This window comes from Myiozetetes cayanensis, unplaced genomic scaffold (assembly GCF_022539395.1).
Source record: "Myiozetetes cayanensis isolate MyiCay16 unplaced genomic scaffold, myiCay2020 scf5-8, whole genome shotgun sequence".
Taxonomy (NCBI): domain Eukaryota; kingdom Metazoa; phylum Chordata; class Aves; order Passeriformes; family Tyrannidae; genus Myiozetetes; species Myiozetetes cayanensis.
Window position 1 is genome coordinate 97,012,425 of NW_026087742.1, and position 17,676 is coordinate 97,030,100.

At 40.1% G+C, this 17,676-nt stretch overlaps 1 protein-coding gene across 3 annotated transcripts in view; it reads left to right on the top strand.

The window, feature by feature from the left end:
• The window catches only part of SHROOM2 (shroom family member 2), a 120,469-nt gene that overhangs the window by 77,549 nt on the left and 25,244 nt on the right, over positions 1-17,676 (top strand). For 2 of the 3 annotated variants that reach the window (XM_050332923.1, XM_050332925.1), the window contains 2 exons: positions 1,406-4,037; positions 5,984-6,087. In XM_050332923.1, the coding sequence (XP_050188880.1) occupies positions 1,406-4,037; positions 5,984-6,087 (2,736 nt within the window). The remainder of the gene's footprint in view (positions 1-1,405; positions 4,038-5,983; positions 6,088-17,676) is intronic. The other variant, XM_050332924.1, reaches the window with a different exon arrangement.

The following is a 17,676-nucleotide window of genomic DNA, read 5'->3' on the forward strand; positions in this document are numbered from 1 at the left end:
AACCCCACAAGAGGAGGCCAATGTTATTGTATTTTGTTAATAAAATGCTTTTAGAATATAAGCATAAAGTATATCTTATTTCATATACATTGTTTTTGACCACAAAAGGGGGGAAAAGCAATTCTCCTGTTAGTACTAAATTCCAAAGAACTGTTGAGTTGACCTTTGCAATATTTTTTGACAGAAGAAAACATCTGTATAAATCTTTGTATTTTTTATGTGGACTAATCTAATTTCATTGCTAGCTTTCACAGGTTTCTTTACTGCACTGGATTTGATAGATGCTTCATGTAATTATAGCTGTAGGGAAGTAGAATAATTCTGGGAATTTCTACCAAGAGGCTTTGCATGCAAGGGCAAGAATTTGAATTTGGTACACAAAAGCAGGAGGAGCTGCCAGTGAAGTTCAAACAGGGAGATGTGATGAGAATAATTGGGAAGACTGTTACCTCAGCATCAGTGTGTTGGGTTGACAGGAGATGGATGCTGTGAGAGAGAAAAGAAATGAAAGAAAATGGAGAACTCATTGGGTAGGAAAGGATGAGAAGCAGCAAGATTTTGGAATAGTGTCCTTGGTAAAAGACCCAGAGAAAGTACAGTGTCAAAGATGATGTTTCTGTAAATGAAAGAGTGGCAGGGAGAAACTAGAGGCAGTAAGGGTTCTTGCAGGAAGGTCAGAAGTATAACTTCGACCACGCAGAGCTTATGTTGCTCTGGCATCTTCTCCTGAAGTTTTCCTGTCAGTGTTGTAGAACTGGGTGGAATAGAATTACATTGTTCTAAGGGTGTCAACCTGAGACTGGTTTGAAACCACACTGATAAGATGCATGCTCACAACTGAAATGGTGGGGTTTGAGACAAATGTATTTAGTGAACCTCCGCCTAAAAGTCAGAATATCAAATGAATGGGCAGATTTGGATTTAACTTATGGGAATAACTTTATAACAAGGGAATAACTTTATGTGCTGAAGACATTTAGAGTGTCATTTACAGAGATGAGGAGGGAAGTACATTAATAGCTGGAAGAATTGGGGTGCCTGGAAAATAAGTTGATGCTTGTCCTGGGAAAGAGGAAGCTAATGAAGCTCAAACTATTTTTCTAAAAGCAAAGTCAGCAAAATCAACAAGTTGCAGAGAGAGAGGGAAACCTTCAAGAAGATAAATGCATATTACTTACTGGTGAACTTACATAGGGAAGTTGAGTTAGTTACTAGGATTTCAAGCTTTGAATCAGTGGCAGAGTTGACTTTGTGTTCAAACTTTCAATTTTATTAGGTTGTTTGTCCTTACCTCCTGCGCATATGGATCTTAACCAAGGTTATTAATATGGGTGGCTATATATAAAAGTTGTGTCTTTTTTTTGATTGGTTTGTTTATTTTGATACTTTTCTTCATTTCCTACAGTAGCTGTTCTTCTCATGACCTGTCAAACTCGTGGGACCAGTCAAGTCTATATCGCACTTCTGACCAATTCAGCTCTTTGGGAAGTATGGACAGCTGGGACCACACTCCACAAGTAACCCAGTATGGAAGACTTTCTTCTGCAAGGTCTAATAGTAGCATTGATCATCTAGGGAGCCAGAGTAAGCGGGATTCAGCCTATGGGTCTTTCTCCACGAGTTCCAGCACCCCTGACCACACTCTGTCCAGCGCAGACACTTCTTCAACAGAGAACATGCTATACAAAGTGGGCCACTGGGAGACTGCTAAGCATGGAAGCAAGTCTGGCCAGTTTTTGAATGACAGCAGTGGAATAGAGGACAAACCTGGGTATTTGCCAACTCCCATTCAATATGAGAACAACAAAAGTCCTAGAATAGAGGAACACCCAGATAGCAAGCTCACTAGCTCTGGAAGATCCAGTTTTGGACCTGTCTGGTATGTTCCTGATAAAAAGAAGTCTTCATCTCCTCCCCCCCCACCCCCACCTCTTCGTAGCGACAGCTTTGCTGCTACCAAAGGCCATGAGAAAGCCCATGGCCCTGCATACTCAGAGGGTGCCAGCACGCAGCACTTTACAGCCCTGAACCGCTCTCAGCCCAGGAACGATTGGAGCTTGGAAACTCTGGAGCAGCAGCGACGTCTCTCCAGAGCATGCGACAGGAGGATCAGCAGCTCAAATTATAAATCCGATCTCAGTTCAGAACATGCCTTTTCTTCAGCTGGTGAAAGGTACAATAGTAATGCAGGACCTGTGAACAGACTGCAGTCATCCTTGTCCAGCACCGACGTTCGGTTTGCACAGCCTGCTTACACTTACCACCACCAGCACCAGTACAGCGATGAAAGCACTTTTTTTCACAGTGCAAGAGTCTTAGCTGCACCTAAAGATCAGCAACATTATCTGTCCTACAGTGGCATTCGGGAGTTATCTACAGATCATTTTCATGGCTACAGTCCAAACCAAGCCAGCCTGCTCAACACTTCCTCTTTGAACAGTGCTGCTGAACAGAAGGTGGAAAACACTGGACAGAGTCGATATTATTGTGTGACAGCAAAACAGCCTGCTCAGGGAAGCTCAAAGCCACTACAACTCAAGGATGACAGCTGGAAACCTGCAGTGGGAACTGATGTATTGCTTGGACCTCATGAAAATCCTGCAGTTATCACAATGGCCCAAACCCCAAAATACTATCTACCTCAACAACCTATTGAATCTTCACTGAAAAGGTGTGATAACAGTAGTCATTACCTGCTGGACAGAGAGCGGGATGTAATAGAAGAAGCTAAAAAACCCAATCATACTGAGAAGTCTGGACAAAAGAAAAACTGTGAGAGCAGCTCTGAGGAAAGTGAAACTAGGCAGGGTCAGCAGGAGTATGTAAAGGGTTGTGTCCTTACCACTGAAAACAGATCCTCTCAGAAAGATTTTAGGTGGGGTAAAGATGAGAGTAGCAAGATTTCTCCTCAGAAGACTCCAATGTTGCACTCTTTAGCTCAGGAAGGGAAAAAGCAGTCTGACAGCAACCAAGAAGCAGTAACAGAACGACAGGCCCCATTTGACACTCACTTGTCTAAACAGGCAAGAAGGAGTGATCGTTTTGCAACAACCCTGAGAAATGAGATCCAAATGAGAAGAGCAAAGCTGCAGAAAAGTAGAAGTACTGCTACATTAGTAGGGTCATCTGAAGCAGAGGAGTGCAATGACTCCTGGAAACCAGATTCAGCAGAGAACGTCACCACCTCCCCAGACACAAACTTTACCAGCACCTACAAAGATCACCTCAAGGAAGCACAGGCCAGGGTACTGAGGGCAACGTCCTTCAAACGTCGGGACTTGGAGCCCAACCCCGCCGAATATCTGCCCCGGTCACCTGAGCGGAAAACTGGTAGTCACAACTCTTCGTTATTGGCTTTGGTTTCTGAAGATGTGTCTGGATTCTTTGAGGCTACACAAGCTAAACCGAACCCTGCAGGGAGTGGCACTCATCATGTTTCTCGCATTGGAGCCCGGAAGAGGTTCACAACAGAGCAAAAGCTGAAGTCTTACTCTGAACCGGAGAAGATGAATGAGGTGGGGATGTCAGAGGATGAGTGTCATGCTCATTGTCATCCAGATATACCAGAGGAGGCCCTGGGCTCATTTGCAGACAGGTGGAAATTTTTTGAAGAAACAAGTAAACCTACATTTAGAAAATCATCATCACAGAAACCAATTCCCCATGGTCTAGCAGAGGGACAGCCTGAGAGGAAAGCTCATGGTGGACAAGAGGGAGAGGAGTTGTGGTATGAGAGAAGGGCTCGGGTGGCCTCTGCTGGACTTGAAACTGCTCATGTTTCAAAAGATAGTATTCACCATAGCAGCAGCAATAAGGCTGCTGATTGGATTGTGAAATCTGCACAGCCACAGCGCCTGGGAACCTTTGCAGAGTATGAGGCATCATGGAAAGAGCAGCGGAAGCCAATAGAGCCAAGGAGCTCAGGAAGGTACCATTCAGCTGATAACATCCTTGATGCAGGCCACGAACAACATGGGAAATCCCAATACACCCATGAGAGGTCTAGATCATCCCCTTCCACTGATTTCTACAAACAGGTACAAGTGCCTTTTGCGTTATCCTTTAAACTACCTAAGGCAGTGGGGGACAGGAGAGGTGTGGAGGGGGAAAGAGAATTTTTATGAAAATTTCCACTTTAGGAATACAGTCTAATTTGGTGTTTGCCTTTGGTCAAACAATGAATAAATTTTGTGGGTAGCTCTCGTAAGTAAAATGAGGAAGATCAAATATTTTACTGCACAACAGCAATTAGATCAAGTAATTTCTTGTGTGTTGTAACCAGATGGAAGAAAACAAGGTGGTTGATTGAATAATATTCTCTTTTTTACAGTAGAGATCTAGGTGGATCAAAGCAATCTTCACCCAGAGTTATTTTTTTGTTGTGTGGCTGACTTCCCCATTTTAAGGTTTTCAATTCTCTGAAATGATGAAGAAGAATATTGCTAAGGGAAATAATATGTACTTTTGTCCAATTTTGTTAATGGTCTAATAATTTCCATGGATTTCCTCTTCTAAATTGGCTTGCTACAAAAGGTGCATAGGATAAAACTTCTGCCTAATAAAGTTTAGAGATTACAAATATGCCTGCTAATGTTAAAGTTACACTACAGCAACAAATGAAACTACTTAGTGTTTTATGTCAGTTTGTTTGATTTAAGATGTATACATTTATTCCTTAGAGAGATGCCAAATGTCTGTTCAACTTAAAAGTAAATATTAAGTTAAAAATTAACTGAGCAGGCCAGGGAATGGTTGGCAGGTGGCACTGCAAGTAAACAGAGAAACCAAGTTTCTTTAGTTCTCTGTTAAAAGATGTTGTTCAAGCTGCTACAAGATTGTCTGATATTTCCAAGGAGTCACAGTGTGTTCAACTTGTGTTGAACTTCGCCTTATGCAAGAAAAGATTAGAAACAATGGAGTTGTGTATATTAGTTTTTCCTCCTTTTTTCCCCTGCTACTAAAACCGTTGCATGCATACACACGTCACCTCTGTGTGTGTGTGTGCGCATGTAGACATGGAGTAAAATGAGAATACCTCAAAAAGAAACAAAAATGTTGATCTCTAAAAGTTGTGGGCTGTCTTTCTGTAAGGTTTTTTTGTGTTTTTAAGTTTTGCACAAGTTATTTTTGAACTCTATGTGCAGACTTAACTATGCAGACAATTTACTAGGGTAGAGATTCCAAGCACTGAAAATATTCACCTGGAAGTTATTTTGAAAATTAAATGCACTAAATTATTAAATAATTGCCTACCCAGCAGAAAAATCATATCATCTATTCCCAGTGTGCATTTCTGGTTTATTAGTCAGTGCCTTTAAGTTCAGTATAGGCCTCCTGGGGCAAAAAGCAGACACCTGTTTAGGCACCTGGAAAATATGGTGATAAGTGCATTGAAGATACTTACAACAGACTGAAGTAAATAAAGATGTTGTTTTGCATATGTGATTCAGATTATTCCATTGCTAATGTGCAGTTAAATTTCCTGTAGGTTCAGTGTTTGTAATGCAAAGCTATGCTTTGGGTGGGGTTGTTTGAAGATAGTGAGATAATAACATTCTGGAACAGCAATGTTGTGTGTTTTACTGAGAAACTAAAGTACACGCACGGGGATTCAAAAGCTGGTGCGTACTTGCATCTTCTAAAACGTGAGCAGCTCTTCTGTAACTTCTTTCCCTCTTTTTTTTAATATTTTTTTTTTGTCTTTGCCAAATGGAAGTTGCAAGAGTTTTATATAAATGTTCAGCTCTTCTGTAGATCAGCAGAGCAGTAACCTGAGCACAGCCAGGTCGGGAGTGCTGTGCAAGAGGTCACAGAGCATACTGAACTGCTTAAAACCAAACAAGCTTCAAACATGCTATGCTGTTGACCTCATGTATATTCAAACAGAGCAAACCCACAAATAAGAGGTTCCATAATCACAGATTTTTCAAGAGTCTGAAACACGATGACTTGGTCTCTTATTTGTACTATAAACCACTTCTAGGAAGTTTCAGTTGAAGTAAGGAGGCAAGCAGAAGATTTAAAGGAAGATGGGGAGTGTATTTTCTCTAAAGTCAACAAACTGGATGAAAGGAACTGCACTGTAAGGTAAGTATTTCTTAATTTCTGTCTTTGAAAGATTTATTTTTGATAACTCTGATCTGATCTTTTCCTGACCCAAACTGGAAATTTTGCTATGATGATTTCAGAGTTTCTGCAATGCCTTTTCCCCTTGTTTCCCCCCTTTTCCCCACATACTTCAATGTGCATGACAGAATTAATTTTGGGACCAAATTTCTTGGGACCAGTTTCTTCAGCTTGAAGAAACTGTCGAGTGTTGAGCATACTACAGTTTGTTCAGAGGTAGATGATTCTTATTTGTGTGCATGAAACAATAGTTACAGGTTTTTGGGGGATGGCTTGAGGTTTCCCAAAAGAATTTTTCTGTATTATCCTTGGCAAAGACAGAATGCTACTGGAACACAGTAGTGCTGTAAGTTGGACTTTTCTTGTGCCTTTGCAAAATGCCGTACGTAAATAGAAACCACTAAAATTTGTTTTTCCATTTTATCAACTCCAATTTTCTCTGTTATTTGGTCTCTAATTAAAACTGTACAGTGTTTTCAGACCCTTTTCAAACGTAGGGGCTGTATGTACAATGTAGTTAAAATCCTTTAAACGACTGCCTTGCAGGGGGTTGCCCCCCTCCTGGCCTGTTGCGGTGTGAGCAGCGATTTCAGCAGTCATTGGTACTGTGGCTGCTGAAGTGGTGTGTGGCAGCTGAGCTGAGGTTGTGCACACACTGCTGTCACCAGCTCTGACAGCTCCTGGTTTTGTAACAGAAGGAACACATGTATAGGAAAAAGAACTTCTGTGGGCTTTCCTTGGTTCTAGAAGTGGCAATTATCTCCCAAGGGGAGAGGAAATTATGAACGGTACCAAACACAAACGCTAATCGTGACCATAAAATCTTGTAAAATATTAGTATTTATTTGTGGGTTTATATGATTGTATTTTGCCTTGCTTATGGCTCAGCTGAAGAGACCATCTGCTAGTTTTTCTAATTTTTTGTAGCCCTTTGTACTTACCATAGTGATTTCAAAATGAATAGCCCAGGAGGGTGTGAACATGTGCGCACGCGTGTGGAGGGCGATGGGCTGGAGGGAGGGGGAGGTGGCAGCACAACCAGCCGGGAGCAGACAAGCTGCTGTAGGCAGGCAGCATCTCTTGACAAGTAAAATGATTTCCCTCCACCAGTGCTGAAGCCGAGTCACAAAAGCATGTGAATAATACTCCTACGCCAGCATTTTAGCAGTGTTTGTGCAGCACAATTCTTGCTTTATAATCATGGAATCCATGAAAATCACATGACTGGGCACCAGCTGCAGCAACTTTTTTTTTTTTTAAATTGTATTTTGACGTGCAGTTTCAGATGTAGCATTTGGCCATTTTACTGCACTACAGGAGGTTTTGTAAAATGGTCTCTCTCACAGTCTTTCCCTGAACACTGATATGCAGAGTGTTGATATGCCTTCTGTAAGCCAACAAAATAGAATCCCCTTTTGGGCATTTAATTCCTGTGTTGTGAACTACCAACGTGTGATGATGAATGACTGCACTATGGGAAAGAATATGCATTTCCATGTGTTCTTTTTTTAACAAGGCATTCTTGTCCTCAAAAGGAACTGGACTCAGGATGACATGAATTGATTTTATGATTTCTGAGCTACCCTAAAGGCATTTAGTTTTCTATTTTTGGAAGCTAGCAATCTGCAAATGGCTAGCAAATCTATCTAATTCATGGTATATTCTAGAACTTGAATAGTAACCAAGCTTAACGTCTTCTCTGTGGTCATATTTAATATTTCCTTTTAAAATCTGGGTTTGGAACAAATTGGTGGCAGCTGTTGTTTTGTGCTACTGAGGCCTGTGTGCTATGGTTGCCTTTTTACTACCAAAACCAGTGTGACCAGGCTGGACATGGGAGTGGCCTTTCAGCATTTGTGGGGGTTAGATGTGCAGGGGTTGAGTTGATGAAGATCATTTGTGAACCTCTTTCATCTTTGAGCTCTGTTTTTCCCTTCTGAGGTTAATGAGTGCTTTCCAATGAATTCAGGTTGTTTCATCTCCCATTTTAAAAGAGCTACAACATCTCCTGAACTGCAATATTTAATAGTTTAGGGTATTATTTTTATAGGAAAAGAAAGTACTAGTCCATAGCAGCCATTATCATCTCCCACGGAAGAATCAAACTGCTCTTGTTATGAACTTGCAGGAGTACCAGCAGTTATCTAACATGAGATGAGTATTTTTATACTGAGTTTTGATGTGATTCTGTGTATGTTCTTAACTTTAGGATGGTTTAAAAGCATTACACTATTCTGCTGATCTGTAAAACAAAAATTGGTGCTTTTTTATTTTTAACAATGCTACTCTTTCGATTTCAAATTAGTTAGAAAAGCTTACCTTTTTACAGATGTAAAGTCTGCGCTTCTTTAAACATGGCTCTCTTTCTGCATTTGTAAAGTGACTTATACTGCTTATAAAAGTCTTCAGAATTTCTAAACTGACACAGATTTTCAAAAGGTTAAAGACAAAAATGTCTGCTCTGACCAGTAGTCTCTGGCTTCCTGCAGTATGACATGCACTTGTAAAAGTCATTTGGCATCAAAAGAATCGTGCTTTATGATCTAATTCTTAAGGTTGCCATCTGCTACTAGATATGTTTACAGTCATTGCTTTTGTTTAGTTTCTAAGAACATTTGACTTCTAACTCTATTAATTTGTTCCTGTGATGTCTGTTAAAGTTACATAATTTCAAAAAGTGAAAAAGGATATATAAGATCGCAGTTTGCAGAAAGTATTTCAACATTTAATAGGTGTCAAGTCCAAGAGTGTGTGCCTGTCAAATGTAGGACCATGGCATGACTCAACTCCAATTAAACACTGCAAAATGCTTCTTTCAGTTCTTTCATACCTTAGTAGTTACTCCTGTTTGAGTTGAGCTCTTGAAGATGGAGGAATAGCCTTTACCATACAAAACCAAAGTAAAATAAATTCTTAATGCCTAAGTTGACCTAAATACCCAAGTGTAATATTCTAGAAAAACCTTTGACAAGCCAGAAGCAGGAGCCTATGGAGAGATTCCCAAGTTCTTTATTAGGCTCTTCATAAGGAAGACCTGCTGAATATTTAGGCTCCATGCTCACCAGGTGGTGCAGCAGCAAATTATTGTGGGAGGAAGAAAGAGGACCTTCAGCAATACAGGAGCATGAATGATCTTATGTCTTCTGAATCGAGTCAAATGGAAAAGAATTTACAAATGGCTAGTAGTCCATTTACATATGTGTTTATATCTATCATGCATATATGGATGCTTGTATGTATATACACACATATAAAACATACATGCATGTTTTGATAGTTATTTCTCTTAGCTTTTTCTAGTTTGTTACCATTATAGGGGTTGGGGCTACATATCTACGAGGACTAATTAGCAGTGGGGAAAAACTCCTCAACAATCCACAATACACACTTGGACAAATTAGTTTCTCATGTGTACAATGATAGGTGGTGTAAAATAGACATTGGAAAATAAATTAGAGATTGGAAATATTCTTGGGAACTACACAGTTTTTCATAACTCCAGTAGCTTTAAATTCTGTTGTTTGTTTTTGTTTTTTTCTACTGTGATCTCAAATTAATATAGTACCAATATACACTGTTAGTATCAGCTTAACTGGGAACTTAGCTACTGAAATGCAAGACTTGAAGGATTGGGGGTTTTTGTATGAAGCAAAAAGGCCATTTGCTTAAATAGTTGATCAGAACTCTGCTTGCAGGCCTTGTGCCATACAGCTATTTAAAACTTGTCTTCTTTATTTAGAATTATAAAATTCTAGAATGGTTTGGGTTGGAAGGGACCTTAACGATCATCTAGTTCCAACCCTCCTGTCGTGGGCAGGGGACCTTCCACTAGTCTGGGTTACTCAGAGCCCCATCCAACTTGGTCCTTGACACCTCCAGGGATGGGGAATCCATAGTCTCTCTGGATAACGTGTTCCAGTACCTCACTACCCTCACAGTGAAGAATTTCTTCCTAATATCTAATCTAAACCTGCCTTCCTTTAGCTTAAGGCCATACTCCCTTGTCCTATCACTACATAACCTTGTGAAAAGTCCCTCTCCAGTGTTCTTGTAGCCTCCTTTACGTAGCAGAAGGCTGCTGTAAGGTCCTCCTGAGCCTTCTCTTCTCCAGGCTGAACAGTTTCAGCTCTCTGAGCCTTTCCTCAATGGGAAGGTGTTCTAGCCCTCTGATCAACTTAGTGGCCCTCCTCTGGACTCATTCCAACGGGTCCATGTCTTTCTTCTGTTGAGGACCCTAGAGCTGGATGCAGTAATCAAGATAGATTTTCACAAAAGCAGAGTAGAGGGGAAGAATCCCCTCCCTCGCCCTGCTGGCCACGCTACTGGTGATGCAGCCCAGGGCACATTCGGCTTCCTGGGCTGGGAGTGCACATTGCAGAGTCATTATTGAGCTTTTTGTCCATAAACACCCCCAAGTCTTTCTCTCCAGGGCTAACCCTGATCCATTCTCAACCTGTAGTTGTGCTTGGGATTGCCCTGACTCAGGTACACGACCTGGCACTTGGCCTCATTGAACTCCATGAGGTTACTTTACTCATTTATGTCATTTACTTTATATACGTTGCTACAGTCAAATTGAGAAGTTCTTCTGGAATAAACACTGTGGGGCAAGTATGTCTCAGTCATTGCAGGACTTACAAAGACATTGCCAGAACTATGTAAGCAAAATGTTTTCACCCTCTTCCCTTTTCCTCATGAGGAAGAAATAGTATGATCTTGTGCAACTGCTTCTTTAGAAATCACTGAAAAAATTACTTTGGCAAACATTTTCATGCATGTGTTAACAACCTTCAATATTTTCTGTTGCAAAAGAAGTCCAACTTCTCTACACTTCACCTACAACTGATGTAATTTTTCACATTAATTCTTCTAAAGCAAATAAATATCAACTTGTTAAGTGTGGAATGACCTAACAAGTAGTATTTTGTAGAAAACAAATTATAAAAATGCATCTTTTTTTTTTTTAGCAAATGTTCAGTGTACTATCAATGTCTATGTTTATTTTATTCAAGAGCCTTTAAAGTGAAGTGTTCTCTTTTTTCAATCAGTTTTAGTAAAATAAGGACTGTTTAAATGTTTAAGTGCTCTTGTTTGAGGAAGGTTAGTTATTCAGTTAAAGGGAGAAGAAAACATGCTTTCTGTGTAGCCTGAACACAGCAGTTTGATTGAAGTAATGCTTCAGGTATCTGAATTCCTAATGGTAATAAATTTGCATGTGAAAACATCTTCTTGCATGAAGTTGAAAATAAAAAAAAAAACTTAAAAATTGCAGTTTTCCCTTTCCAGCAGGTTGTGTGCAACTATTTGTTGTCATCTGAAAGAAGTGCAGAAGAGCCAATGTCCACGCTCACAGGCTCTTAGCTATTAAAAAATACTTCAAGTGTGTGAGCTTCTGAAGCCCTTTTTGTTTACATTGGAATCATAGAGTGGCTTGGGTTGGAAGGGACCTTAAAGACCATGTAATTCCAACCCCCCTGCCATGGACAAGAATATCTTTCACTAGACCATGATGCTCAAAGGCCTATCCAACCTGATCTTGACACTACTAGGGATGGGGCATCGACAGCTTCTCTGTGCAACCTGTACCAGTACCTCACCGCCCTCACCCTTTCTTCCTAAAATTTAATCTAAATCTCTCCTCTCTCAGTGTAAAGCCATTACCCCTTGTCCTATGACTACACGCCCTTGTAAAAGTCCCTCTCCACATTTATTGTAGGCCCCCTTTAGGTACTGGAAGGCTACAATAAGGTCTCCATGGGGCCTTCTCTTCTCCAGGCTGAACAATCCCAACTCTTTCATCCTGTCTTCGTAGGAGAGGCGTTCCTGACCCTCCTCTGGACGTGTTCCAGCAGGTCCATGTCCTTAACATTTCTTTATCATGAGATAAGGATTATTAAGGCATCTTTCAGACAAGTTTTTTTTCTAGTTATGTCATTGTATGTGTCATCTGGCAATGATGCAGTACAGTCTGGGCTGTTACAAAGTTTCTATTTTGTCTGAAAATGGGAAAATACTACTGTGGCTCTTCCCATGCATATAGAGGAGAGAGAGTCCAAAAGCATGTATTCATATATGAGAAGTGCCCTGTCAGCTTTCATCTTCCTTAGATTTCTGTGAGTACTTGTAAATAGTACAAGTTTCATTGCCATGAACCACTATGTCTTCCCAATACTAGCTGTATGTGACTAACTAATAACAGATAAACAAATATCATGCTTTGAGACAGTGTTACCTTGAATCACTGGTACATGATGGAAGTTGATGGATATTGATGCTTTAGAACACAGACCAAAGGTCTACCTATGTGAGTTTTCTTTTTCTGACAGCCAATAGGAGATGCTTGGGGAACATAAAACCGGGGCAAATGAGGAGCCATGCTGCTGGGTATCTTGTCCAGCCTCTGTTAGTCTGTCCATCTTTCAGCTTTGTTTTATTTTCAGGGGTGTTGGTTGGTTTTGGTTTTTTAATGCTGTGAAGTACAGAGATTATGTTCATAGCACAGTCTGTGAAATTCAGCTTTTCCTTTCTGCATAGCCGTTATTTCAGTTATACATCATTGTATCTGTTGGTGAAGCACTGGAAAAGCTGTCTTCTGGGTTACTCTGCATTTATTAAATCTGAATTTCATCTATTGTTTTATTGTCCATTCCTTCAATGATAGGAACTCTTAGTTTGGTGTCTTTATTATTCAGAATAATTTTCTCATTGCAGCAACTCTTTTCATCTTGTTTTTTGCCCTTTTGTAAATCATCTGGATCTTACCAGTTCTGTGAATGATGTGATGAGGCAAGTGAGGACTCTGTCTCATGACAGTCAAGTTTTTAAAAGTCTCTGATGAGGATAAATTTTAATTGTCTCTTCTAGAATCTTCTAAAAATCTGAAGTGTCCGTCATCCAGATTACTATTGTCCATATGTGTAGTGACTCTAAGATTATTAATGCATCCAAGACACAACTTTTCTGCACTAGTCCAATTATTCTTTGTCATTTTTACACACTAGTTAATGCAACTGCTGAATCTCTTCATAAAATTTCTACTTCTTTCCTTAATTTAGATGTTAAGCTTATGGTTCTGAAGTTCTGCAGATTCATAATGAATATTTTTTTTATTCTTGCTCTCTTTCTCTCATTGTCTCTCTTCAGCACCCTCACACCTTCCCTTCCAAACATTTCAGGTGTCAGTTTACTCAAGCAGTTGCCCAAGTATCAGAGGATAGTTGTACATTACAGCTACTATTTCGGCATGTATAGAAGTTTAGGGTAATTATCATACAGTCCAAGTAACTCATGACTGCCCACTTTCAATGGTGTGCAGCATCTGAAAACCATTCCAGCATAGGCTGTTCTTTGCTCATGGAGATGTGAAGGGGAGTTCATGTCCATTTTTTGCTGTGGCCTTATTTGCTTTGTATTCTTACTACTGTATTTTTTTCCCTACAATCTGTTTGGAACAGATATCTGTGTTTGAAAAAGTGTATTTTTTGTTTGTTTGTTTTTTGTTTTGGTTTTTGTTTGTTTGTTTGTTTATTTGGGGTGGTTTTTTTTTTTTTTTGTTGTTCTAACACCCGTAAGGATTTGTACCTCTGCTTTTTCTTTCCTTTTTCTAAGCTTTTTTTATCTTATTTGTTTATACATCTGGTTTGCTCGATTAGTTTGATTAGTTCTGGATTTTCCTCATTTGGGTAGGACTTTAGTTCATTGGTGGATATCCTTGTAATTGCTATTTAATTCAACCTTTGGAGGGAACAGTGAGTGGGAAAGAAAGGAGTGATCGAGTGTTTTGGTAGGTGTTACACATTTTCCCTGAGTTTCATATATTGTATCTTCAGTTGCATGTTATCTCTTAGCATTATACCATCTGGCTTGTTCTTTTTAAAAATATTCATCTCCTGTATGTAAATGCCCTTTTCAAAATCAAATACCACAGTGTGGACGCTTGATCTTTCAGGAATGATTTATCAAAGTACACATGGCCACTGGCACAGGGTAGCTCTCCAAGTAGTAAAGTTTGGAACCAGATTTTTCTCATACCTCAGGGTCAAGGTAGAAGTTGCATGATGTCTTGTCCCACTTGAAGTCTTTTTCTTCCTCTTGTTGACCATTTTAAAACTTTCAGGCTGCTTGAGCTGAGAGATACGTGGTTCTTTGAGAGCATCACAAATGCATCATTTTAGGATTTGGGGTTGGTTGTGGCTAAATGAGAGTGTTAAAACTTGCAGGCTCCTGCCATTGCCTCCCCATTCCTCAGTCTCCTGGCAGGACTCATCCCAGGGGCTGTCAGGTGCGTGGCCTACAGGTTGGTGTGATGCTCTGCTCTGGCTCACCAGCAACTGCTGCATCTCATTAAATGGGTGCTGGACTGCCTCCAAAACCTGTGCTTGGTTTACAGAATGCTACAGTAATCCAGCCCTGTTTCTCCCCCATCCAATTTGCTCATTCTTCGCACCCTTGAAAATGTGGATTCTCTCTCTACCTTTGTTAGCTGTATTTTGAATACCCATTTCTAAACTTAAAGGTGGTCATCCCCACTTCATAGATCCCCTTTTTTTTTCTACTTGCAGCTTCCTATTACTGAGTAATAACTTTTGCTTAGTTGCTCTTGGCACATCTGTTCTCCACTGTGCGTGCAGTGACAGCTGGGGGGTATATGAGGCCATCATGGGCTGATAAAAGGAAGTGTTGGATAGTAGTTTCTTCTTATGCGAAGTTTCCTCCCCTGCCCCTAAATGTGTTACCAAGAATGAGAAACTGGAAGAACTCCTAAACATGATTCTGAAGGTACTGAAATTGGGAGTGAGTGAAAGGAAAAACACACAAAAAAGTTTGTGGAGAGAGAAACTGAGTAGTTCATTTTTGTGTTCTGGTTTAATTTTACTGCTTTCCCTGTAAAGAGGATTAGAATGAGAACCATCTAAAGACATACTTTTTTGTTGCGTTGCTTGAAATCCAGCTATATTCTTATGGCCCTGTTAATGATAACAGTTGAGTAGAGCAATTAGAGATAATGTAAGATATAGCCTCCCGTTGTTAGAGTCATAAAAGCATCATGTGCTGATGTACTGTAGATTTTATTTTCCCTTATTTGATGAAAAGCATCATTGGAAATAGGTGACTGATTTGTCTCCTCAGTGGAGCAGTTTGTGTGTTTCTGACATATGGAGTGGCTTTATGGTGTTGTGGTACTAAAAGCTAGCCTGTGAAATGTTCACTTTCTGCTATAAGCCCTTAGGCAACGTGGTTATGATTTGCTGTCACGCAGGAGACTGTTTATGCCAGTAAATTTGAGTGAAGTTTTGTGCTAAAAAGTAACGTGACAGCTATAACTTCCATTTCTCTTCATGGGCCAATCAGACTTGCTACAGTCTGTTAACCAGTTGTGTTGTATTGTGCAAATGGGTGTGTTTTCTTGAAATCATTCTCTCTCTCCCTTGAAATCAAATAGGCAGCTTTGGGAGGCAGAAAAATTTTAAAGGGTTTATTAACTGCTCTCTGTTATTTTTGTGTGCAGTTTAAATAACATTTTCCTCTTAAAGTAGTCATCTTTAAAATTATCTTTTAATACATATTAAAGCCTCATCTACAGCTTCTCTATTAAGTCTTTAATGTGCAGAAAAAATGAGCTTGAGCTTTGCTCTGATGAAGGCCACGATGCTTTTGGTTTCTAAAGATGGAGCGTGGGGGTGGCAATTTGCTCATGGAGCATGAAAGCATTTAGTTCTTTCCCTGCAGAATCTCCTGCAAGAGAGAACGCCTGTACACACAACACATGCGAAAAAATTCAAGCTGGAGGGCTGTTGATGAAGACTCTCCTCTAAAATTAAAGACTTGGTTATTTGAACATTGTTCAGAAAGCAGCCTAGTAACACACTGAGCTTTTAGAATCATTGTAAATATTTAAAACTTGCAGAGCTGTAGTTGCGAAAATGCGGATCATGATTTTCACAAATTAGAAGAAAAACCCTTAAAAATTAAAGGACTTTCAAATTTTATTTTTTTAAACAGCCAAATCCAGGGGTGGGGGTGGGGGAAAGAAAAGGCTTTGAAGTCTCTGAGATCTTTTCCCTGAGGTCAGAAGTTTCTGGTGATGTAACATACAATACAGACTAAGCCTTCACTTATCAAGGTTAAAGTTGACGGAGCTTGTATGAACTTGTCAATCATAGGAAGCAGGCAAAAACAAGCCAGCTGTTGTGAGGCATGGCTTTGAAAATCCTCTGTGTTACAGTAAATGAAACGCAGAGGTTGAGACAGATTCAGTTCTGCGAGGCTTTCAAACTGGCTGGCACGTTTGCAAGGATGCAAAGCTCACGTATCCAGTGAATATGGGTAAAAAGCTGTAAATCCTGGTAAGATTGTCTTGTCTTTAGTGTTAAAGCGTGAGAGAAAGGGCTAGAGGTGTGTGCCTTATTTACCTTTTTTGGTAGCTCTATACAGAAATTAGCAGTATTAATTCATACAGTATTTCTTTTGTTCTTCAGGTCTTTGAGCACAGGCTGCATCTTCTGTCCCTATCAGTAGCAAATTAGAAACGATGCAATGCGTGGTGCAAGATTTTATTTTGCCTTGTGTAATCGACTGATCTGTTTGCTGATGGGTTGGGAGAATAGGGGGAAAACGTGAGTTAATTCCAGCTAAGATGCTCTGTGTGCATATGCTCGCACACACGCGCTGTTTTTAGCAGCTTTTGTTTTCACAGTTGGCATCATGCACACTGGAATTAGAAGGCAGTGCCTTTCGAAAATACTTGTTTTCTGGACTGAGGGCTGCAGTGCCGTTGTTGTGGCTCAGGGTGCCAGGCTCGGGGTTCCTCTCGGCTAGGGGTGGTGCGAGAGCTTTTCATCTTGTTATTTTCCTGGCAAGCCTGTTACTGGGAGTGCAGGCTTGCACGAAGACCTTTTCCACAGCAGCAGGAGCTATTAGCTGGGAGTGTAAGAGAATTGGATGTGACTATTGGAAGCAAGCGGTGAGTGTGGCTCTGAGTGAAAAGATGGCTATTGAAATGTGTGCATATGCATGCTAATTAATTTAAATAACTGGTTTAGGATTTTTTTTCCTTTAGAGATGAGCTGTGTTCATTTTATGCCTGCCTGAGAAACCCAGGTGACCTAGCTGTTATTCAGAGTGTTTCATTTTATAGCTTTTCTTCTGTTACCTAATTTTTGTTCAGCTGCAAGCAGCTGTTTTCAGTAGCAATAGCAACAAGAAATAGCAACAGCATATCAGGAAAAAATAGATGAAAAAGAATCAAAGGAATGGCAACTGGAATGTAGGGGGTTTTTGAGTAAATTGACAAAACAATCATTCTTCTTCGAGCTTTTTTTAATGTGACTGTGATTTCCCTGTTAGCAGTGTTGGAAAGTATTGTCTTTTGTCTCTGCAATGGTTGCCATTTGTGTAATATGATGGCTCTCGTTGTACTGTTGGGATATTCTGATGATTGAATTCGATGTGTAAGTACAGAACACATTAACTGGTTGACTTAAGTGAGTAGAAGTCATTTTAATTCCATGCAGGTAATCCCCTGTGTGCTAGGACAAGCATGCAATAGAT